The sequence below is a fragment of the Daldinia vernicosa genome (assembly GCF_022497035.1).
Source record: "Daldinia vernicosa strain CBS 139.73 unplaced genomic scaffold F5Y00scaffold_4, whole genome shotgun sequence".
Lineage (NCBI taxonomy): Eukaryota > Fungi > Ascomycota > Sordariomycetes > Xylariales > Hypoxylaceae > Daldinia > Daldinia vernicosa.
In genome coordinates, this window is record NW_025953920.1 from 516,818 (window position 1) to 541,138 (window position 24,321).

At 47.0% G+C, this 24,321-nt stretch overlaps 8 protein-coding genes across 8 annotated transcripts; 6 read left to right on the forward strand and 2 right to left on the reverse strand.

Moving 5' to 3' along the window:
- Positions 1–1,626: 1,626 nt before the first annotated feature.
- Positions 1,627–4,559, forward strand: F5Y00DRAFT_257824 (MFS general substrate transporter; the record flags this gene model as incomplete). Its single annotated transcript, XM_048010613.1, has 2 exons — positions 1,627–1,917; positions 1,977–4,559. 2 exons carry the CDS (start codon positions 1,627–1,629, stop codon positions 4,557–4,559), a joined length of 2,874 nt encoding a protein of 957 aa, XP_047869095.1.
- A 1,095-nt stretch (positions 4,560–5,654) lies between these two features.
- F5Y00DRAFT_225651 (MFS general substrate transporter) lies at positions 5,655–8,083 on the forward strand. The gene is made up of 6 exons (XM_048006196.1): positions 5,655–6,194; positions 6,249–6,594; positions 6,683–6,755; positions 6,810–6,965; positions 7,023–7,346; positions 7,400–8,083. The coding sequence occupies exons 1-6, from the start codon at positions 5,909–5,911 to the stop codon at positions 8,021–8,023; spliced, it is 1,809 nt and encodes a 602-aa protein (XP_047869096.1). The 5' UTR covers positions 5,655–5,908; the 3' UTR covers positions 8,024–8,083.
- A 435-nt stretch (positions 8,084–8,518) lies between these two features.
- On the forward strand, positions 8,519–9,717 carry F5Y00DRAFT_133916 (arad-like aldolase/epimerase). Its single transcript, XM_048004244.1, has 3 exons — positions 8,519–8,838; positions 8,893–9,450; positions 9,535–9,717. Exons 1-3 carry the CDS (start codon positions 8,532–8,534, stop codon positions 9,579–9,581), a joined length of 912 nt encoding a protein of 303 aa, XP_047869097.1. The 5' UTR covers positions 8,519–8,531; the 3' UTR covers positions 9,582–9,717.
- Positions 9,718–10,337: 620 nt separating this feature from the next.
- On the forward strand, positions 10,338–11,645 carry F5Y00DRAFT_271633 (uncharacterized protein; the record flags this gene model as incomplete). Its single annotated transcript, XM_048012837.1, has 3 exons — positions 10,338–10,603; positions 10,668–11,390; positions 11,459–11,645. The coding sequence occupies 3 exons, from the start codon at positions 10,338–10,340 to the stop codon at positions 11,580–11,582; spliced, it is 1,113 nt and encodes a 370-aa protein (XP_047869098.1). The 3' UTR covers positions 11,583–11,645.
- Positions 11,646–11,947: 302 nt separating this feature from the next.
- On the reverse strand, positions 11,948–12,604 carry F5Y00DRAFT_271635 (uncharacterized protein; the record flags this gene model as incomplete). The annotated part of the gene is made up of 2 exons (XM_048012838.1): positions 11,948–12,363; positions 12,435–12,604. The coding sequence occupies 2 exons, from the start codon at positions 12,602–12,604 to the stop codon at positions 11,970–11,972; spliced, it is 564 nt and encodes a 187-aa protein (XP_047869099.1). The 3' UTR covers positions 11,948–11,969.
- A 4,547-nt stretch (positions 12,605–17,151) lies between these two features.
- Positions 17,152–19,083, forward strand: F5Y00DRAFT_133930 (uncharacterized protein). The gene is made up of 4 exons (XM_048004245.1): positions 17,152–17,561; positions 17,615–18,119; positions 18,170–18,238; positions 18,324–19,083. The coding sequence occupies exons 1-4, from the start codon at positions 17,405–17,407 to the stop codon at positions 18,748–18,750; spliced, it is 1,158 nt and encodes a 385-aa protein (XP_047869100.1). The 5' UTR covers positions 17,152–17,404; the 3' UTR covers positions 18,751–19,083.
- Positions 19,084–19,422: 339 nt separating this feature from the next.
- F5Y00DRAFT_225658 (Formyltransferase) lies at positions 19,423–21,706 on the forward strand. Its single transcript, XM_048006197.1, has 4 exons — positions 19,423–19,582; positions 19,634–20,252; positions 20,346–20,416; positions 20,533–21,706. The coding sequence occupies exons 2-4, from the start codon at positions 19,787–19,789 to the stop codon at positions 21,532–21,534; spliced, it is 1,539 nt and encodes a 512-aa protein (XP_047869101.1). The 5' UTR covers positions 19,423–19,582; positions 19,634–19,786; the 3' UTR covers positions 21,535–21,706.
- Positions 21,707–21,965: 259 nt separating this feature from the next.
- On the reverse strand, positions 21,966–22,907 carry F5Y00DRAFT_133994 (uncharacterized protein). Its single transcript, XM_048004247.1, has 3 exons — positions 22,725–22,907; positions 22,351–22,507; positions 21,966–22,249 (listed from the first exon to the last, which is right to left on the reverse strand). Exons 2-3 carry the CDS (start codon positions 22,439–22,441, stop codon positions 22,020–22,022), a joined length of 321 nt encoding a protein of 106 aa, XP_047869102.1. The 5' UTR covers positions 22,442–22,507; positions 22,725–22,907; the 3' UTR covers positions 21,966–22,019.
- Positions 22,908–24,321: the final 1,414 nt, after the last annotated feature.

Sequence of the window (24,321 nt, forward strand, 5' to 3'; positions counted from 1 at the left end):
CATGTGGATAAAGTACCTAAACTTAGGATAGGCTAAGCCGAACCATTGTGTGTACGAGTTTTAATAAGGGAAGCACCTGATGAAAGCATGGCACGTGCAACTATCAATTGCGAATAGACATGAACTAAGAAAGAAACCCCAATAAAAGGGGTTAATTTTGAAATTAGAGGTCAGGGAAGAGGCTAGTTAGTAAGTCGGTAATAGACTCGAATCTTTCGAGTGTACCTACATAAGAAAGACAATGCTAAACAAAAGTCCACATGGCCGGGTACCTACCCTAAACGATACACTAAACGGTCTTCGTTAACAGTTCCAATCAGTGAAACAAACGTTAGGATGCGACGTAGATCTGGGGCCAATCTGGGGTAACTAGCGGTGGTTAAAGTGGAGAGGCTCATTATCCTAGTCTATTTCTAAGCGTATCAACGTCATTCCAGTGGAAACTAAGAAGTTCCACCAAAGTAGCCGAGCTAGTGTAGCTGTCCCTCGCTAATACTAACGTGCTAACAAATTTTTTTTTGTCGCATACAGTATAGAGGTAGGTATTACCTTGTTAGTGCCCGAGGGTAATTAGGTGTGCTACGTACAATACAATCTCAAGCCTAGGAAAAGGTCTTCTTCACAATTTACCTGGTGTACATACTCCCGAACCTGCAGGACAACTCCAAATACGCCAAGCTACTAACACGAATTAAAGAGAAAGAAAGAAAACATCTCATTACCGACATCTAAGCAATCAGTGCATTACAGCAGCCGAGAAGGGCCAGAATTGCGGCTTTTCTGGTTTCCATACTAGTATCTTTTCAGTCCTTCAGTCCTTTTTTTTCTCCTTCTCTCTCTCTCTCTCTCTTCTCATTGCACATTACACGTATACCCTTACGCACATACGGACAGGACATATACCAAAGACGCAAATACAACACATACCTAGGTAGCTAAGGTACACACGAGTCTTTGTGCATCCGTTTCCATTCCCCATTCTCGGGCATCTTCCCGCTACCTTCCGCTATCCTTTCTTTCTCCCTCGGACCAGGTCATTGTTGCTCACCTATGGCGGTCGCGGGGTAGGCAGTCTTGTCTACCTCATTTACGAAGTACAATACCAAGCTTCAGCTCTCCTCACCGCCACCATATGCAACTTTCTTACCCTCTCTTTTTGCCTCCCCTCTTCGCTCTCTCTTGCTACTCTTCGTCTTACTTGGACATCTCTGGCCATTTTATAATTTTATACACCCTTTGGTTGATATGTGGTTAAACCAACACCCCCCTGGAAAGTTGGTCTTCCTTACTCCAATTACGGCTCCAATTACGGCCTCAACGACAATTCGTTCTTAACGTCCCACCGGGCTGCACTTATATAAGCAACAACTGATTGCAACAACTGATTACAAGCCGACCAGTGCTACATGATTTTATTCACTTAATGTCCCCACGTAGTATAAATCTAGGAAGCACAATCGCCTTAACCTTAACGGGACCGCTTCGGTCAAATATACTATAACCTATAACCCACGTCCTCTTACGTCCCCTTAAAGGCATCTATCTCATCTCCTCCAAGGAGCGGATACGTTGTTCTAATGGCCTTGCCAGAGGTACCTAGTCGCAAACGACATCCCCATACTAAATATGTCGTCAGGCGATTTCCCCAACCGTGGTCCTGCGGTCTTTGCTGTGACCACAGCGACGCTTGCCCTGACTAGTTGCATCGTTGCGGCAAGGCTGCTTTGTCGGATCCGTATCGTACGAAGCGTTACATGGGACGACTACTTTATCGTTATTGCCTGGATCATAGCCTTTGCTCTTAGCTTTGCCATCGACCTGGGTGCTAGTAAGGGACTCGGCCGACACGATGAGGACATACCTGCTGAATATTGGGACACTTTGCGGCGTTGCGAATATGCCTTTTCAGTACTATATGTAAGCCCAATCCCGTCGTCGTGAAGGTTACGCTGGGCCCGAATCTAACCATAGCACAGAACCCGGCCTTAATGGCTACAAAGACGTCCGTTCTGGTATTTTACCTCCGTCTGTCTAAAAATACGCAGAAGGTATTACGACTAGCTTCGTGGGCCGTTCTGGTTATTGTCAACGTAGCTGGTACCGTCTTGACATTGATCAACATCTTTCAATGCCGCCCGGTCCAAGCGGCATTTGATCCATATCCCGATACGGCATACTGCATCCCATTGCTTACCGAGTTCATATGTTCAGCGCCGGTCAACGTTGTAACGGACCTCGCGATCCTAGCTTTGCCATTACCTGTTCTGACTAGTATGAGACTTCCACGGCGACAGAAAATCATCCTAATATTCACATTCGCTTTGGGTATATTTGTTACCATTGTCGATGTCGTCCGGATCTATTACCTCGAGCAGGCCATCACTCAAGTATCCTCAACAGCCTCAAGTAACCCGGAGGCAACGTTCGGAGATTCGTCTCAATTCGCCTGGAACGCATCCTTCTCACTCATGTGGTCTGCTGTCGAAGTCAATGTTGGCATAATCTGTGCATGCATTCCAACACTGAAGCCTCTCATCCGTCGTATCTTGCCTGCTATGCTGGTTGACCCCAATGCGACCCGGACATACGACAAGGACACCTCGACAGACGGGAATGGAAGCTCGAATACTGGTCGACTCCCAACCTCCGGCGTTCTAACTGACGACCAGATCACATCACCCTCTCAAACACATCCAGCAGGTAGTCGAGATAGTCAGGTGTCCGCCTTCGATTTTCTCACTGCGCCAGAAATGAACTCGCATCCAATTCATACGCCAGATCCGCTTGATCGATCGCCTACTGCGCTAACGAGCGTCACGGGGACCTATTCGGCGTTCGAAAACTCGGTATATTTTGGCTTTGTGAACATGCGTCGGCCAAAAAGCATGATTAGGACCTCTGTCCGGGACTCTTTCAAGTATTGCACTGTGGTTACAATCTTGTTTTTGTTATGGGGGTTCTCCTATGGCCTTCTTAACCAACTCAACGACGCGGTCGCCTCGGTCTCGGGCATGTCAATTGCTGAAACGATAGGATTATCTTCGATTTACTTCGGAGGGGGTTATCTAATTGGCCCACTGCTCGTTGGCGAGTGGATCTTGAGACATGACGAGCATTCCCGTTCGAGAAGAAAGAAAAACGGCCCAGATCAGATCGGCGGCTATAGGGCAACGTTTATTGTAGGACTCTGTTTCTATGGCGTGGGAACGATCATGTTTTGGCCCAGTGCTGTTCTGACTTCGTTCGCCGGCTTTATGATTTGCAACTTCGTTGTCGGATTCGGTTTGGCCATCATCGAAACAGGGGCCAATCCATTTCTTGTATTTTGCGGGCCGATGGATTACGCAGAAATGAGGCTTTGCTTAGCCCAAGGAATCCAGGCTATTACCACTGTTTTGAGCGGGCTTCTAGCCCAGAAGATATTCTTCACTTCCGACAGCACAGAGCCATTATCACTACTAGACGTCCAATGGACGTACTTAGCCATCACGCTTCTCTGTGCAGCACTGGCTCTCTTCTTTTATTACATGCCGTTACCGGAAGTTACCGACGCTGAGATGGAACACTCGACACGTTATCTCCCGGTGGACCCCCAGAAACGTAGCTACGGCGGGCTAAAACTTCGGACCTGGACCTTGACGTTGGCGGTTTTGGCCCAATGGACATATGTCGCGGGTCAGGAAACCACCAGTATCTTTTTCCACGAAATCCTAACTCAACAGGATCGCGTACAAGCCCCACCAGGTTCCAGGGACACGACAAAATTTTCATTGCAGCCTCCACCGGGTCTTGCGCTTTCAGTTCCAAACTATCTTCTTATTGCCCATACTGCTTTCGCCCTTTCGCGTTTTGTTGCCGCATATCTCGCTTATCTATCGCCGACTCACCCAAAGGTGCCACAGCCCCGTACGGTTTTGAGCATCACGACCGGACTGAGCATCGTCTGTGGTATTTTAGTAGCAGCTCTCCGTGAAACTAATCCGAATCTTATCGCCATCCCGGTGATACTCTTCTTCTTCTTCGAGGGACCTATGTGGCCTCTTATATTCACGCTTGGGCTTCGCGGGCAGGGAAAACGCACGAAACGGGCAGCGGCGTTGATTACCATGGGAGCTTCCGGGCCGGCATTCTGGCCATATGTCGTTTATGCGATCACCGAGCGAGGTGGCAGTGTTCAGACAGCTTTCAGCTTGGTTCCCGCTCTTCTTGTTGTTACTGGATTATTCTCTCTCTTTTTGGATTTGAAACGTGACGCCCGCGCGTTAGTTGATGCTCGAGTCGGCGCCGAGGACCAGTCTAAAATACAGGACCGAGCTAATCGGGATATGGACCTCGACACCATTCTTGCAGCACGGCGAAGGGCCTCGGTGGGTTTGATGCCTATCGATGAGGAGAAGTCCAATTTCCTCAAGCGCTTTTCAGTCGCGTTGAGCAAAGGGAGAACAAGCTCCGACCCTGGAGCAGCCACAGAACTCCACAGGATGAATGGTGGCAGTCCCGGCAGTCCCGGTAGTCCCGACAGTCCTGGCAGTCCCAGTAGCCCCGGTGGCCCTGGTTGAGACAGTGTAAAGAACTAAGGCCTCAATGAAATCTATAATAGCTATTAACAACTAGCGAGCATAATACTCCCCCCGAGCCGACTTCCTGGTGATAAAAATTTGCCGAGCTGGTTCTCGCCGAGAGAATTAGATGCGCCATGAGGTGAATTTGAGAGCCCTTGAGCTCTGACTCCCAATAATGGCTATCCTACTTATTCTCGGAATTTTGTTCCTTCGTTGCTTCAGCGAATGGGCATCCTCACCGAGGGTTTCCGATTTGCTTTAGTTCATACGCTCTCGGAAATATTCCAGAGATCATCATTCGGCGCATAGGGAATGGGTTCGCTAGAAACTGTCATTGCGAAGGTACGATTACAGGTATTCACGAGATTTTCTCTATGCTAATAAAATATCGACAGAAGATCATGACAATGAAAGTGTATATATATCTACCTCATATCAGCGCTTAAACGTGTTCGGGAACTTTGAGGCATCTAGAAAGCCCTAGGACTCAATCAAAGCTAACGAGCTAAGCTGCGGTCCCCAATGACGGAGTCGCTCACATTCAGGGGTCGAGTTATGCGACGGGGCTCACCTTACGCAATTAATATTGCAAAGATATAATAGATAACCCGAATGAGAACTTAATTAATGCTAGATATAGCTGTACGATATATAGCTCCAGTGAATTTTGACACGATGTCGATAGTGTCTTTGAGTACCTCTGGGAGGTATGTAGTCAAAGACAGCTCTTCGACAACACCCACTGGGTTAGGGACAATTCCAGCACTACCAGGTAAATTAACCTGCGGATATTTACGCTAAGAGTCAGTGCACCTTAGAGACGACCGGAAGCCTCGGGGTATTTAAATTTATCGACATTTATGGGGTCGGAGTCCGTAAAGTAAATCCTTATTGGCTAATATATTCCAATAACAATTCCAGCCATTCCTATCTGAAATCAACCATCATCAGATATCAAAGAAAAGGAGAGTTATCCTGGTAGCACCGGGGTAAATTAGATATTCTAAGGCCGAGCTGTGTATATGCATATAAAAGCTTACATGCGCCAAGCAGAACGGAATACTACCACTTATTACATATGAGCTTACCAATCAGCTAATCTATAACAGGCATCTAAGTGATGTCTTTCATTTGAATTTCTATCGTACAGCATCATATGTACAACGCTCTCATTTTATTCATATTTTTGCTTCAGCCTTATTCTTAGGTTATGTACCTATTTACCTGATTTTCTCTGTTATATTGTATTCAAATATAGAGGAAGCATAAGCGAGAGATCACCGTGTTAGCACTTCGGCATCGTGGATGTTGTGGGTCTGAGAGCCCTGGTATTTATTGAAGTCATCATGACTCCCCAACCCAAGCCGTCCAGCGGCTCTTCTCCCAAGGCTGGCCCGGGGGAGCCTGTCGATTCTAAGGATTGGCCCTCAGTAGTAGATGATTCTGCCACGGAAGAGACACCGCTCCTACGCTCCGAGTCGAGTTCTCCGGCCGCGGGCAGTGTATCATCTGCCACCTCTGAACCCTCGCAAGATGAAGACTCCCCCGACTTAGATACTCCGAACCAGAGGGTTAGTCGGGCACGAGGCCTAGCTATCATACTTAGCGTCTACCTTCTGATCTTCCTACAAGGTAAGCTCGACTTTAAGCTCCTGTTTGCTAGTTACTAACGCTGTCAACAAATAGCGACCAATATGTCGGGCATTACCATGGCGCAGTCGACGATAGCAGCCGATCTGGACTCGTACGAGAACGCAATGTGGTTCACGACAGCGTTCCTCGTAGCCATGTCCTCGTCGACACCGCTAGTCGGGAAGTTGGCCTCTATCTTTTCGCCTCGCACCATGGTATTATATTCGTCCACGCTCTTCGCTGCCGGATGCTTCATAACGTCGCAGGCCCGTTCATTCCCGGTCTTTATCCTGGGGCGACTCGTCACGGGGTTAGGTGCCGGCGGCTCCACGGCCTTGGCCATCGTCCTCATTCTCGAGCTAACGACGAAACGAAAGCGAGGGCTGTTCGTTGGACTGCTGTGAGTTGTCATATGAATTGATTTTAATCGCATATATTCTATATCGAAGTATATTCGGAGCATAACGGGTTCTAATATTCCTGACCAGGAACGCCGGCTTCACTACGGGCGTCTCGTTAGGAGCTGTCTTATCCGGTGCGCTGATATCTGTAACTGGCTGGGTAAGGGTCCTATCTTCCCTAGACTAAAATATAAAAACTTATGTTGTCATCTAGAGAGTTCTCTTTTGGGTCCAAGTTCCCCCCAGCTTAATCGCCGGGCTCGGAATTCACTTCAGTATCCCGCATACGTTCTCATCGGGGCCAGGCTCGAAAGACGGTTCACTATCCACAAAGTTGAAGCGGATCGATTATCCGGGCGCTCTATTCTTGGTAAGCTTCAGGTCCAAATGCATACGTGTATATCGACATCCCACTAATCTCATGCAGACCGCCACTGTCGTACTTTTCCTATACGGCCTGTCTGGTACTATCCAAGTCGTGCCGCTTCTTATCTCGTTAGCGACACTTATCATCTTCGTGTTGATCGAGTATTATGTTGCGGTTGATCCTATTATTCCGATTACTGTCATTCAGAACCGAGGCGCCATATTAACATGTGTTTCCCAACTTGGTTTCATGGCAGCCCGCTGGACGGTATTGTTCTATGCTCCGATCACAGCACTCGCAGTGCGCGGCTTCACCCCGGCGACTAGTGGTAGTATTCTTATACCTACGAACTTAGGGTTTGGCCTCGGTGGACTTCTTGTCGGTGTAAGTTGTTCCTATCCTTGTTTGTTTTCGACAGTTTACTAAAAGTGTTCTAGTGGCTGCATGTTCGGCGCACTGGGAGCTTCTGGGCTTCTTGCATTACATCGTTCATCCTCTTCGCTGCAAGCCTCTTTGCGCTCTCGCTAGCATCCACCCCAGACATCCCGATTTCCCTATACATCATTACCGTCTTCCTAAACGGTCTATTCGCTGGTGCAGCGCTAAATTATACACTCGCGCATCTACTGCATCTTACGTTGCCGGATACTCACTATATAGCTACTAGCCTGTTAGGTACATTTAGAGGATTTGCGGGCAGCTTCGGCAGCGCGATCGGTGGTGGCATCTTCTCCAGGACCCTACGAGCGTCCCTCGAAAAGGGATTCAAGTCAATCGACGGCCCTAGCGGCCCTGAGGACCACAGTGAGCTAATTAGGAAGCTTATCGGTAGTCCGGCTTTGGTCTTCAATGGCGGTCTTGGGGCCAAAGAGCAGACAATTGCAGTACAAGGTTACGTTGACGGGCTGAAAGTTCTATTCCAGGCTGCTGTGGTTCTGTCCATAGTCGTCTCGGTTGTCCAGGCTGCTACGGGGTGGAAGGGTCCGGGGGATAAGGCGAAGTACCGGGAGAGCGGGAGTAGCAATGCTCTATGTGATCAGGTGAGTGAAGATGAAGAGTAGTTCAGTTGATAGATTAGATTTTCGGTAGTCGACTCCTAAACGATAAATATTTCTTGTCAAGATCAATATCCATGCTACATCAGACGTTCTATCATGATTAAATAGATGGTGTAAATAATTCGGTTGTATTCCCGCTCGACCAACTTTCGGATCAGATATAATATTCGTACATACCGAACAACGGACAGTGTAAGTAATACTGTAAGACTTCGTCATCCTATCATTTGGCTTCTGTCAGTTTGGGGAAAGAACTCCAACTATATCGTCAACCAAGCTCGCAATTGGTGGGAGATATTTGTTCATTACGACTTCCCCGCCAAGCGGAGACTGGAGTTGTGTAAGCGATACGGGACTTGTTCCGCAAAGGGGTATTATATACCTACCTACCTAGGTAGGTAGGTATATTAGGTATAGGTACCGCCTAAGGTGGTTTATACGATCAAGAAACTAGTTCTCACTTCTTATTCAACTTATCAGGTAGTTAATTGAACAATTTCATATTCGCAAAATGTCTACCACAGAGACGATCACCAAGACAACTCCATCATTCTCCGTCGCTCAGAGAACCTCGGTTAATAGGTCCAACGAGAAGGAAAGGGTTGAGAACCCTCCTCAAGTCCAAGTGGTCGGTACGACGAAGAGCGGAAAGAAACTAAACATTAGGACTTATCCTAAGTTCGAGAACCTGAAAGACGAGCGGCTCTATCGGAAACAGCACTTAGCAGCGGCATTCCGGGTCTTCGCCGATCGTGGCTTCGACGAGGGCGTTGCGGGGCACATCTCTGTCCGGGATCCTATTCTAACCGATCACTTTTGTAAAGCCCCAAGCCTCTAGGAATTCATATTCATATTTCTAACTCTAGTCTTAGGGCTGAACCCGCTCTCGATGCACTTCTCGTTAATCAAGGTGTCCGACCTGATCCTTTGCGACGAGGATGGCAACGTGGTCGAAGGCGACGAGCCCGTGAACGCGGCCGCGTTCGCAATCCACTCGCAGATCCACAAGGCGCGGCCGGACGTGCATGCGGCGTGCCACGCGCATAGCGTCCACGGCAAGGCGTTTTCGGTCTTCGGCCGGGAGCTGGAGATGATTACCCAGGATGCCTGTCGCTTCTACAAGAGCCACGGAGTATACCGAGACTTCACGGGCGTGGTTCTCGACAGCGAAGAGGGAAGGAGAATTTCCAAGGCCCTTGGGAACGGGAAGGCCGTTATACTGCAGAACCACGGTCTACTTACTGTTGGCGGTAGCGTCGACGAAGCGGCCTTCTGGTTCATTAGTCTCGAGAGGACTTGCCAAGCTCAATTACTTGCGGATGCAGCTTCGGTTTCGGGACACAAGAAAATTCTCATCGACGACGACGAAGCCTCTTATACTTCTCTCCAGGTTGGAGGTCCTGAGAAGGGATGGCTTGCTTTTCAGCCATGTAAGGTTTTGCTACTTATTAATCGATACTCGTCCATGTTCAACAATATTTGGTACCTAGTACATTCTTTCTAACATTTGCTAGATTATGACGAGCAACTCGCAAAGACAAAAGGCGACTTTTTGAATTAATAACTACTCCGATGCTTCTCATTTTCTGGCTATGTGCCGGTCTACAGAAATAGATGACCAGGAGGGAACGTCACAGCAACTTATATTTTCTATTTACAGCTTACCAATTGGGAAAGCTTTTATGGAAAGGGATTGCCTAAATACCTTAACCTATCCATAATTGATACTGTATGCAGGATCCAGCTACGTGGTGGCTTAGCTCTATAGTTTCTTTCATATGACCTAGGTACGTATAGTTACACATGTATAACTACCTCAAGTACCTTATAAGTCTACCTCTGACTCAAATACCTAACCTATGAGGCTATGCCAAAGTCCCATAGCTCCTACTCAAAAATGGGAAAACAATATGCGCAAACTGGATCAAGTGGTTAGATTGCTATGAGCATGTGTTCATACAATTCATCCCTTGTGGTATCATGAGCTGTCATTATGACTTGTCTATGTATAACGTTGCTTAGCAACACCGCCGGCTCCCATGACATAAATACAATCCCTAGGTATCTTTGCACTCCGGTATTCATATAGCTAAAGATTTCAGATCAAAAGGGTGGTCAAAATAGACAGAATCCCAAAATCCGACCAAGTTACCTTACCCAAAACCGGTTGAATCTCTCGTTCATCCTAACGCGCCAAGTTCGAAAATACGGATCAAACGCCCTGACTCACTCTAGAAAAATATTTGGTTTGATCTAAAATATTGTAATTTAGGTAGTTCCTCTCATCGCATCTCATTCTTGTATCCCTCGCTTCAAGATGGCAAGAAGACAGAAGCAGGCGGAAAACGCCACAGTCAAAGCTATATCTGATGATATCGTGGAAATGTACAACAGAGGTATCCCATTATTCACCAAAGAGGACATCTTTCGAACCGCCATACAGCTTGAAAAGTACAGAGACGATGAGCTAGAAGCTCTCAAGCTCCATTTCACTAATATGAAGGGAGAAGATGTCGAGATTACCCTCGACCCGAATAAGCCGCCAGTTTGGGTGGATAGGCGGTGCAACCATGGTTACAAACGGTAAAAGTTTTACACAATTACCTTTTTTTCCCCTAATTTAAATCATATACTAACTTCTCAAAAGCGTTGGTCCATATATATACTACCGTTCAATACAAAATATCCTCGCTCAGGACGATATGATAACTCCCGACCCCCAGAAAGCCTGTCTCGGAATAGGGGTTACGTGGCCAGGCCCATGCCCGCCGGTACATCGCCACAGGGTGCCTCCGCAAGACGCAGCTCCGTCCACCGTCTTCTCTGCAGCGGAGCTAAGTCAAGTATTCAACAGCGTGAGACAGCAGTGGGAGACGAGCGAACAGTACAACCAGCTCAAAAAGCTCCTCAAGTCGAAAAGAGCGCAGTTATCTAGCGTCGAGAAAATAGTCGTTTTCGCCCTGGGCACGCTAACCAATGGCTCGAGAATTTCAAACCCTTCGATGGTCCAGCACGCGCTTGTCCTCAGTCTCCAGCAGATGTTGTCGAAGATGAAAGGAGGCGACAACAGGATCTCCGGAATATTCCAGACTATTAAGGGCTCCTTGTCGAGGAGCAAGGCGGCTGAGCCTCCAATCCCATGTTTTGCGCAAGATCCGGCTTACTTGCCCCGAGACAAGACGGTCCTGTCAGAGGCAGGAATCACGGTTATAGAGGACCCTTGGGCGTTTCTGGAAGTGGACCACACGAGTCTCGTGGTGTCTATCGATCCCAACATTCCCGTGCGGCAGATCATCGCTGATATCGCACGCCCTGTGGCGATTATCCAACACAAAATGATGGAGATGAATGGGCCAAAGTCTCTAGCTTGGTAAGTTTTGCTCCTATTTTTCTTTTCGATACTGTAGAACACTGCTAATCACTTACAAATACTCATAGCGCTGATCACTCGTCTACCCGAGTCCAACGGATGCTAGAAGATGAGTACGACGAGGAGCATATAGCTTATCACGAGTCTTTACATGACGTTGTCATGTACATCAGAAAGCCCACCCGCAAGTAGGAATCGTGTAACCAACTTCTTAGTCCAGTTTGAACCGGCTGTTATTATTAGAGCTAATTACTCGATGTCGCTAGGTAATATAGCTTAAAACCAACACATATACATGCTTATGCCCGAGTTCTATCGTATCATAATAAACCACGCTCTCAAAAGGGAGAATTCCTGAAACCCACCTCCCCCCTCAAAAGAAGAAAAAACCAGACCGAATTCTTAACGATTCTGAAAATGCACAGAATTCGAAATTTAACTTCCATAAAAAAGAGTATCAGTAATTTTAGAGAGCGTGGTAATACTTCTCCGCAGTTTGGACCATTTTCTAGAAATCGCCGCTCGCCACCTCCTGAAGCAGCAGCAGCTAGAGGGGCCGTCCGCGCCCCGGCCCGATTTTCAATCCTCACCACCGCAGCATATCTTGTTGATCCAGTACGCGCAGCAGCTGCAGGGTTCTTGGATACAGTTTCCGGTGTCCCCGCCACGGAATGTGAATTCGCCGTTTTCGCTCCCGTCCGGTCCGGCTTGGGTGGCTCCAACTCTACCCTGTGACAGGCTCCCCACCCGCCGCACTTGTCGCTGTGGTCCCTGGGTCGAGTTCTGTCCCTGTTGATTATCCTGGCTGGTCTGTCCGGTGAGGGCCGGCTTAGGTGGTTCTGCTTGATCGGCGTGTGACACTCCGGTCATTGGACCAAGCGGGACGTCCTCGTACTTCGGCTCGCCATTATTGCTATTCCTTTGCTCTGCTGGGGTATTCGACCCTGGATTGTCAGGGCCTTGTTGAAGGAAGCTATTAGGATGGTTATTAGAGAGTTAGTGCCTCGCAGATGCTTGGTGGTTATGGAACTAAGGATAACGCACCCAAAGAATCTCCTTAGACGCTTAGGGCCGTTGGCATTTCCGGTGTTATAATCTTGAGAAGATCTTCCGTGTTTGGGCGCGCCGCTGCTGCCTTGAGCAAGGCTCCCGTGCTGGGGTTCAGCAGTCATCGGGAGCTGAGGTTGAGGTTCTGTTTGAACAGCGCGATCCATTTTTACCGGTTATATTATGTAGGTGGTATAAGTTAAACGATAGACTGTGCTGCGTGCTAGGTACTCTGTAGTATTGGACGGTATACTTGATGCTTCGGTCCAAAATCGAATAATAGTCAGCTAGATAATTCGTCAATGTTGTAAGATGTAAGAGAGAGGAGAGAGGTTTTGTAGGCAGAAGCCTCTCCTCTCTCTCTCTTGCCCTGGCTCAGTCATAGTTTCCGTCCGCGAGTGAATGAATAAGGAAGTCATGATGAAGATATTCATCTTATACTCGATGTCAGGCAGGAAACATCTGACGTCCAACGCGTTAGGCAGGTATACCTAATGACGTGTGTCCCCCAGTGGTGCGTTCCGTTCCGGTGAGTTCATTTCTGTTGGCGACGCTGGGATTCGAGAATCGAGGTGGCCAGCTGAGGCCAACGTTTCACGAAATGCTGGCATACATGTAATCACACACACCATGATCCTCTATTAACTCACCATATTATATTCACAATCAATAATCAATACGAAAAGTAAGCGGGAGCGGATGAGTTGGTAGGCAATGAATAGGAATCGTATAAGTAAAATTAATTCTTGACCTAGGGCGTTTCGCTGCGAGGTCTTATCAATGGGCCGACGGCATAACCAATATGCTCATCAGGCCGGTTTCAATATTAAGCGCTGGTGATGATGCGGCATGAATACTCTTCATTTCATGTAAGCGCTAAGCCCATGATACGATTTACCTCACACCGAAACCGCCGTGGCTACCGATTATTCACATTTAAGCCTCATTTAATTGAGTGATAGGACTACCTAATTTTAACATTTTCACCGAGTTTATCGTGACCATCTTCGGTTTCGTATGAGTGCTTTGCGCCTATTTGTTGAGCCTGTTGACCTCATTTCAAAAATCGCGCCGCATTTCTTACATGCCTTGGGCACGTTAGAGACTTGACTAATTTACCTTCGACGTATGCACCAGGTATTAGACCGTATGAAATGACTAGATACCTCGTATAACTCATCCTAGGTCTGCCGTAAGTTCCTTAAGGGGATATGTTCATGAGCCTGTAGACTGCCGAGGTAATTTACCACTCCTTAAGATTTAATGTTCTACTTATACCCGTGCTCCTTCCTCATTGTAATTTGATCCCCATGTCTTCATCAGCTTGGTCTACCGATAGTGCTTGAGTTGTAACTAGAAATATATAGTGTTTACTCATTGATATGCCAGCGACTTTGCACTGTGCTACGGCTAACAATTGGTAAGTTATCTAATATATATACCCGGCATCCAGGAAGACTTCTTAAGACCTTACAGTCAACCCATTTCCGTTATTATCTTCAAATTCATATATTCTAGTATTCGTTTGTGTCTATCTTAATATCTTGATATGATGACTAGAATTATCCACTGTGAAAGGGGTGAAGTACCGGGTTGTGACTAATAAAGACAGTACTGTAAAAAGTCCCATTTTCCCCGATATATTATTTCTAGAGCATGGGTGCAATGCCTTATTATAGCCCTTGGGCGTTTATTTCCGATTCGTACAACTTCTGCCTAGGTAAGGAGTGGGATTGAATCTTTAGAGTCATATTACGGTATCACTTACTGGGGTCAATTAGTTGCCTCAATGTATACCATTTGACGAGCCTCTTGCGAGCGTTGTATTTGTACGTTATTGTTATCATTAATATTTGATATATATCTAAATACAATCCCTTTTCTTTAATAAGACTATAAACAAAATGACATTTCTACTGGTCATCTACCGTTTAAGAATCAAGTCAACATTAATAAACGCTATAAATATACGTATCTAAGTACTTGATGTGTGCCACCACACAGCCCTTTTAAATTAATTGCAACCCATTTCATTAAAGGTCATTCAAACCAGTCTTATGTATATGGTTGGGAAAACCAGGTGACTCTTAAGGAAGCACATGACGGATACCTATAGAATATATCTAGGTAGGTACCCAGCGATTATAACACAGGAATGAAGCAGATTAGAGACCAACTATCATCATAACATCACTTTACAAATATTAACATACTAGTTCTTAGTGAATTATTATAAATGTATTGTAGCTCATTAAATTAGAAATGATACCAATGAGTTGTCTATAGGACATTGACTTCAAGGGTCAGATAAAGAGCTCAAGCTGTAGACTGAGGGCCTAGTCAAACCACAAGCGTAACTTTTCTACCCTACGTACAAACGACATAACCAACACGATAGGTTGTAAGTTGTAACTAAACGAAACCTCGTTCATTATGTCAAATGCTGAGTCACTTGAGCGGCTGTCGTGACGTAATAGGTACCTGGCCGGCCGGTCGAGGGACTTGAAGTTGAACAGATCAGCGTTTCCAGCAAAACAAAAAAAAATTTTGAAAAAAATAAGAAACCCTGTTTATTTGACGAAATTCATACTTTTGTTTGACTTAGTCATCTAGCATAATAGGGCTGAAATCAGCCCTTGAAACCCTTGAAGCCCCTATTCATACTAGCTACCTCGGCAGCAAAGGCGCCTTCACAGCTTCTAAACCTCTTCGAAGTTGTCTGTTAGCCAATGCTTACAGTATTGGGTAGCCTCAAAGGGTATTAGGATTGTAGGGTGCACTATATATGTATGAACAAGGTAAACTTACAAGGGCTCACCGCCAGGATACATATTAAAAGTAGGCCTGACATGGGTCTGAATAGCCTCATATTTTTGGTGTCCACTCAAAAATTGAAAATCCATACTTTTGATTAGCCAAAAAAAAACCCGTTTGATTTGTTAGAAACGCTGGAGTAAATCTATTTTCAGATACCCCAGAAAAGAAGGGAGATGAAGATGCAAAATCATCAAGATAACGGAGCTCATCCTGCCGCATCTTAGCGCACTCATTATGATTATTCAATGCACGTAGTTGAAATAAATAGAAAGACGATCTTATATACCTAAGCCAGTCGATTCGTCTCTCGTACGGTGAAGGATCAAAGTGAGCGAATAGACAGCCAGATAAGTGATCCGGGATATTTAAATGGTGACATTGTTGGGTAGTATTGGCGGTTCGCTACGCGGGCAAAGGAATGTTCTGTTTCCGCCGTCAGCTCGGCTCGGTCCCGGCGATTTGAAACCTTTTATTAAGCTGGAGAATCTGCAAGGCCGGCAGTTTGGGGAACACAGGGGGGGTCAGGTGCGTCTATGGGATTCTGGGATGCAATGATTACCGACCTCCTATAACTCTTGATGATAGCAAATGTTACCCAACTATGTAGGTACCTTTTAAAACCTCGTGGATTTGAAATGTAGGTTTTCTTTTTAAAAATACCAAAGAGTGCCCAAGTTCAGCTATTAAAACATTACAGCATAAATTTGCAGCACGGCGGTGCTGCTATATTTATACTCCGGCTCCGTTACCTGATACTTACAGGTAGGTATATAAGGCTTGATCTTTCAATATTGGTTATGATAGGATATTTACTGCGAGCATTATTAAATGTGCTAATCACCTGGGCAGCACAGAGCTTTGTGATACCCCCGGGGAAATTAAATCGACCGTAGATGAAGGGGTGACGTTATTGGAGCAATGCTGTCTTACGTTCGGAATGTTATACGATTCATTGAACATGGCTTATGGCGGTCTAGGCGGTGTGGTATATTCATTAAGAGCCACAGGCGAACTGCTTAATCATGATCAAGGCCTGTCTTAGGTATTTAAATACTCTAAAACCTGCGTCTACATCGCATTACACAGACATGTTATTATGTATTCCGTAGCATTGTGCCCTTTTTCCCTCACGTGTGACACGCAGCGGCCATACCGGTTCGCACGTACTCGATGTTACCCAAACTACAACAAGCCATTGGAAGTAACCGATATATTTATGACAATCTCACAATAACAGGACTATCCTAGGTAGGTACCTAGCTAAGTTAATGACTCTATTAAAGTTACACAGGGGGGAAAAAGCGAAAAACGACTCTCCGCCACCTCCCCTCTGGGTGAGCATTGCCACAAGTATTTATATACTCTAGTAACCTAGGCTAGGGACTTTGCCGTTTAAAGGAACGCTTGCGATTGGATAGAAAAGAAAGATGAACGAACCTTCCAGCCCCTACCACGAAACACATACTGACATATAGTCTACGTGATGATTCCGTAAAACATAAAACTTAGAGTCCTCGAGAGATCGACAGAGAAGGATTCTAGACGGGACTCAATAGACTGTTTTATGTAGTATCTGCAGACTGCGACCACGATTCTCACCACCTAGCCCGCCCATGTGAGAGGTACATACGCATCGGCATATGTCTCAACGATCTGACCGCACAGCGCGGCGGTACCCAGATGTAACGCACCCCCCGTCTACCAGCAGTTCGGTACTCCCGCGGAACAAGTGGCGACGTGAGCAAAGCCATGCTTGCGCGCTGCAGCCCACGGCGCGGTAGTGCACATCTTTGCCCTATGCCGTAACACTTCCCGCGTATCGACCCTACCACACCTCTCCGACCGACTGACACACATTTAAAGCGAGAAGGAATGCCTCAGCACGCATGTAGTTTTCCGAACAGAGGCTCCGTCAATCAATCGCATTGGTTCCCGCCTCGCCCGATGTGACTTCGCCGACCTGTTGGGCGGAGTCCGGCTGAAGCAGCGAGGTCTGTAAGACTTTTTTTTTAATATAACTTCAGCCTGGGCTGCTGTATTCCCTTTATCTGTCTAGCTTCTATTGATCCCGCTTTTCTTGCCTTGTCTTCGACGTGAAGACAGTCGGTCAACCACCTAATGCCTATACTTATGTTAGGAGTCGAGTCAGGATGAGCGAGAACGCAGTGGTGCCGAAGCTGCCCGCTGAGAATGGCATACACGTACGGAGGACGGCCATAGTGATGCCTTTCATCACTTTCATGTTCGTGGTCGCGAGGTTCTATTGCAGGATCTACATAGTAAGACGGCCATGGGCTATCGATGACTGTAGGTTTTTGTCTCCAACATTCAACTTGGATTTCTCTTATTAGTTGGAATAGATGTGGTGGCAGCGACGATGGTCAGTATTATCGTCCACGCCATACTCATGGGCATCGCCACTTATCACGGCATGGGCTTGCACATATGGCAATTTACGCCGGAACTCAACTCGGAATATTATCTCTGGATCGGCATCTCCTCGGAATTCTACGTGACGAGTCTGGCCGGCTTTAAGTGCGCTCTGCTCTTGCTCTATCTGCAGCTCTTCGGTGTCAATCAGAAATTCAGGGTAGCATGCTATCTCACCATGTTTTACACGCTTGGCTATCTGACTTGCAACGCCCTTACCGAGTTTTTTGGTTGCCATCCTATAGCCAAGAAATGGGATGACGACCTTCCCGGATGGTGTATCAATAGAGTTGTAGTGAATATCATTTACGGAGCTGGCCACATGACGAGCGACCTCATTATCGGTATCCTACCCCTAGTAATGGTATGGAGGCTACAGTTCCGAACAACGAGGCAGAAGATTGGGCTCAGCCTAGTGCTTAGCTGTGGTCTTATGTGAGTGGAATATGATACCCCCCTATAAAGTGTCACTGACCGTAAGGTAGTGCCTGGGCTGTGGCCTGTGTTCGCTGGGCGTTCTCAACATACGACTCGTTATCCTACGACCGTCCTTGGTACGAATCTAACCTTTTTATCGACCCCCTAATTGATATTATACTAGATCAAAATACACCTAATCATTGCTAACTAGTTTCGTAGGTGGTCCGGTATCAGTTTCACCTTCTCTATCCTTGAGGTGAACACAGGACTCATTTGCGCCTGCACAGCGACCTTCGGTCCGTTATTTAACAGCTTCTCTTCGCAACTTAGATCCTGGTCCCATCGGGCGACAGCGAGTTTGCCCAGTAACTCCCGAAAGGCAACGGCGAGCTGGCGTAGTTCTCGACAGGACAGAGACCAACCTACTTGGAGGCACGATAGTCTCTCCGGCGACCTACCCCTGATGCCCCCTATCGCCCATACAGAGGGCTACAACAATAGCTTAGAAGATGGTTCATACCGCATGGAGTCAATTGTCACCTCGAATGCGAAACCATCGTCGAGTGCCGGGTCGGATGACGGTTTTACTCGGTTTGATCTCCAGGGGCTACAAGCGCTGCACCCTGACGATGGGAAGATGGTGTAAAAGACCGAACATCCCCGTTAACCAAGTAATTCATCCGCTGGCTCATGAAATATTATTAGATGAGCTGCGACACCGTTCTGCACTTCGCCTTAACGCTTCTATGCGGTGTGACATAGCTAGGCCGGACCGCGCCGTCGTCGCCATTCATATGACACACCGTCAATTATTTTTAGGAGGTATATTTACCCACCGCTCAATCACGATACAGGCTTGGAGGCGCTTATGGTAAGGAAAATAAGGAATCACGTCGTCAATTCTATGGATACCCCTTTTTGTTAGTGGATTAGGGAGGTAAATTCAGGTTCAAAAAATATACATAGTGAAATGGTAATGGATAATTTAATCGTAATGCTGAGTGAAATTTATCGTTCAACACGGCCTTAACGAACGGTACCTTTAGGAATAAAAACGTGCCGTATTAATAAAACGCCAACTCAAATAAGAATATGGCATGTTAAGCCGTATAATAATAATTCAGACCAAACTTTGAATTGAGACGTATTGAGATAATACAATACCAAATAATACCTAAATATCCTTTTAACTACAGCATATTCCCAGGCTAGTACGTATTGCCATATAACTTGAAGGCCGTTTTCCACACCGTACAAAATGGTTTATATTAGTTAGTTACTATGCACGCCAAGAATTTTCATCGTTAAGCTCGTTTCTCACGACTCAAAACTTAATTCTCAGTTGATTCGAGCTCATCAACTTAACCACCACGATACACAACTATTTACCTGTTATAAACAAGATTTCCGCTTATTTGAGAAGGCAATTCAACTTAAATAACCCAAGGTGTTTAAGAATTCACCAAGAATACGTATAGGTATTTCCCTGTTTCTATATGTTATGTCCAAGTCTTACTAACATCATATAGCTCACTCCTGGATCATAGCTTTAGACTTATATGGATGAAGGGAAATAAGTATCCTGGTGGTGCATTTACATACTATTCGACTCTAGCATACTTTTAAAAAGCTCCTCAACTTAGGGGAGGCAGTGGAGACACATAGTAGCCAGGGACATTGAGATGCGACCACTGCTGCGACAAGTCGCTGCGGCGCCTCTCCGTTCTAAACCATGTCACGAGCTGTTGAGGACACGGGAACTCGATGTCCTACTACTACGGTCTAGCAATACGCTAATCCCCCAACCCGCAATGCGGAGATCGACCCAACTATCGAGGGGATGTAATGCCTGTCGCCAGATACGACGGTACGGTAGCAACGCCACAACCACCCTTATACCACCAGAGGACGTGAACCTTGTACCACCAGAGGACGTGAACCTTATACCACTAGAGGACGTGAAATGGGGAAAGGCGAAAAAGTCGGACCCCCTACGTATCCTATTCTGCGGCTCCGATGAATTCAGCTGCGCTTCTCTCGAGGCGCTGCACGAGGAGCATTTACGCAACCCGGCACTCATCCAGTCCATCGACGTCGTGGTCCGGCCGGGTAAGCGCACGGGGAGAGGGAACAAAATCATCCAGCATCGTAAGTTCTCTCATCTCTATCCCCGTACTTATCCCAGTCAATACCGTCTAGCACAGCAATATTTATTATACGTATTAACAAGAAAATACAAAGCGCCGATTAGAGATCTAGCTAAGACGCTAGGCCTTCCGATACACAAGAGGGATACTTTTACAGGGTGGAACGTGAGTTTGCTGTTCATTGCATAGTTACATGTTATATACAAATACACTCACTCCCCTTCTTCTAATCTTCTATAACTACCTAATACATAACACACATCCATACTTACACATCCCAGATGCCCTCTCACACCAACCTCATAATCGCCGTATCCTTCGGCCTCTTCGTGCCCCCGCGTCTCCTCCACGCAGCTCAATACGGAGGTCTAAACATCCACCCGTCTCTCTTACCCGACCTGCGCGGGCCCGCCCCGCTGCAACACGCCCTCCTCGCCGGCCGTGCCTACACCGGTATCAGCCTGCAGACGCTCGACGACCGAGCCTTCGACCACGGCTTGGTTCTCGCGCGCACGCCGCCCCTGCCGATCCCGTCTGACACCGACTACGCCGCTTTACTCGCCCTCGTGACTCCCCTAGCCGCGGAGTTGTTGGTGCAGGGGCTAAGGCGCGGGGTACACGTCCCGCCGCTGGAGGAGGCGGGGGAACATGCCCTTGGGCCGGAAGAGAGCGAGGGTCAGGGCCAAGAGGTGAGGGAGGTGGTGCGTGTGAAGACGGAAAATCTCCTCCACGCGCCTAAAATCACAAAACAAGACCGCCAGCTCCGAGCCAGTAATCTACCACAGTTATGGCGGCGATACCGTGCGCTAGGCCCACTGTGGTTTTGGGCGCGCGATCGGCAGGGTGTGCGGAAGCGCGTTATTATCGAGCGAGTTGCCGGCGAAGATGCCGGTTTGGCAGATGTAGCGCTTGCTTTTACGCTCGCCGCAGATATGAGTTCCAGCTTTGTGTTTAATTTACACGCGAAGCAAAAGGAGATTTTGGTCCTCGATGCGGCTGCGTATGCTGCTGCAGATGGAGTCGGGCCTAGCGTACCGCGGCTGGTAGCCTTTGAGCAGGACGATAATACCGCTCCTAGTATTGACGGCATAGATATCAGCGAGACGGCAAACAGTGCCGGGCAAACTCGCCTTGTGCTATGGTTCCCCGAGGGAGATAGCGACGTGTGTTATTTAGGACCCTGCCGTATCGAGATGATAAAGGTTGAAGGTGACAAGGCGAAACCGGCGGCGCGGGCGCTAAAGGATTTCCTTGTGTCGGTGGAATTACCTACGATTGAATAACAGAATACAAGGACGGGTTAGTAAGGAAGAGGAGTGGTTGCGAGTAAGAAAAGTGAACCTGTATAGGGATCAAGCAAATCACGTAGCAAAACAAAGACCAAGCACATATATCAGAACAGAGATTTATTAGTACATGACAGATAGTCTAGCTCCTTGTAGAACTAATGTCGACACATAGTAGTAATACATTGGTGATAGGTTCTTCGCATCGAATCATCATCATAACAGAGGTACGCCGCCCGCCGAATCTTGTCCCGGTACATAAGGTAGCTGACACGGAAGGAGACATACTCATGTCTCATAAAACCCGCCAAAATCCCGCCTCGAGTTCCAGCCAGCTTTACAGCAAGATGGCTTTCTTGAAATATCCTTCATAGTAGTTTCGTCATAGTCACACATAATAGTAGTAATTAAGAGGGATGGTTGTAGTAGTGGCCGGAATCCCGATGGGACAATCCCCCACTTGTATACGGTCCGAGAAGTATTTACTTCTGCTCGTCCGATGAGCTTCCCGCGCTGGAAGAAGTCTCGATCTTACTGAGGGCGATTTCGTCCTCAAGCTCAGGCCCGTGGAGTCTTTCCTCGAAGACGGGTTCGGGTTCGATGATCTCAAACTTAGTCTTGAACTCCCCGTGGGCAGAGAAGCTACTACTATTGGAGGGACGACGACGGGCATTGACAAAGTTGAAGTCCTCCTCGGCTACTTCAGAACCTACTGGGCCCCTGGAATTGTTCAGTTAGTATAATTGCATCAACAATTCGATATCATGGTCTGTCAATATTAACAGCAATGATATATAGGGGAGATGGGCTTACCAATTACTCTTGCCTCCGCCGTTCTTCTTGGCCTTCTTTGGGTCGGCACCAACCCAGCCGTGCTTGGCGAAGAACTTGGGAACGTTGTCATGAGGGGCAACAGTCCCCTCAGCAAGGCCAGCGTGATTCTTGTCGTTGAACTTGTGAGATCGAGTCACTGCAACGGACAACACAGGTTAGTAGACGGTTCACATAACATGAGAGATGTCCAATTGCCATCCATAGACAGGTTAGGTGTCTCAAGTTTACCCCCTAAAGGACGTTGGTGGTGTTTGTCGTTCGACATACACCATAGCAACTGATGGAAGGGCACGTCACACAAGGATCATGCGGGGGTTGAGGAGAATAGGAGATGTAAGCTGGAATAAACCTACTTTTGATGGAGAGGTTAGGAGGATTGTAAGATAGGAGGCTTGGAGGAGATGAATGCTGGTGGATGAGCTCTGAAATGGTTCACAGAGAGAAGAAACCCAGGAGGAATTCAAGAGTGGGAAGAAGAGCAGTAACTATGTAATGGAAGAAGAAAGTTTGAAGAGATGAGGAGATGGAAGACCAAGTCAAGGTTGTCCGGTTTGAAGCCTAGCGGTGGTGGTACAGCTGGTGACGATCAAAGAAGAGTGGCTGGATTTGGATCTGATGGTGGGGTGGTTATGTGGTTATGTGGTTATGGTAGGGGTTATGGTAGGTAGGTAATTAGTTCGAGGAGGAATTGGGTTGCATCAATATGTCTTTGGCCGAAGTGTTTATATAGGACCTAGGTATAAGAGGTAGTTGGGTAGGTAGAGGTAGGTATATATATGTATGTACTCAGTTGGAGACATAAGAGTCAGTCAGGGTCTTCCCTTTAAGACATCGGGGATCAATTAGGAGGAACCCTTCTCTTGAGTTCTCCGATGTGTCTCCTCGTGTCCCCATCTTGTGGCTCCCCTGCCCGCCTTTGGATCGAGTCAGAATATGTACATGCTCATATGTACATACATATTGCTCACAGCCGATACTGTGAGGCAAGTGAGGTAAGTGAAGTGGAATAAAGTGGAATAGGTACATGGCAATTGAGAGTGACCAGTCGCGTGACCGATTGACGCAAGCTTTAATGTATGTACATAGGTTAAGGTGCCCACTTTAACGGAATGGTGTGAGCAAATGATCCTATTCGACAATTCCTTTGCGGTCTTCGCCGTTGAAAGAAACGGCAGAACGGCAATCAACCCGTCTCCGTCTAAAAGAAAGTTCAAGAATCTTCTCCAAAAAGGGGTCTGCTGCCCATATTCCGTAACTTACTTTTGACCGTTTCAATGAGCTCAGCGGCCGGGAACGATTACCGAATATCTTAGCGGGGTGAGATACAATACAAGGGGATATCCCTGACTTACTCTGCAGCATCATGGCAGCATACGATTAGTACATGTAGGTAGCACCTAATGTATGAACATTAGTATGCAAAAATAGAGTTGAGAAGCAAACAAGGACCAATGAGAACGTAATCGGCTGCTAGAATTAGGTAAGTCGAAGCATGAGTAGAGTAATCTTCGTAATCTTCGCAATCTTTGTCAGTCTTTGCAAGTCTTGGGTGCTTTGTCGATCTCGAAATCTCGAGAATTTACCCGCTCAATCCGACCCCAAAAATTACATACCGGTGTCCCCAGCCCGACCCAAGCTGCCAACTTCTTTCCAATACGAAGACACGAACCGGCTCAATTCGTGACTTCGATTACATCATACTATTGCATCTCATCTAGTTCCTTACGTCCTTCCAACTCTGGTAATTCAGCCTCAGGCACGCAGACATATGGACAACAGTAAAAGGAAACAGAGTTCTAGCCCTGAGCGGAAAATGAAACGTACGAAAAAGAACACATGCAGGTTTATGTCACACGCGCAGAAAACGGAATGTATAGGCCCACTTATACCCCAGGTATTTCCACAATATTGTATTCCGTACCGGGTACCCTGCGTAACCTTCCCTACCTT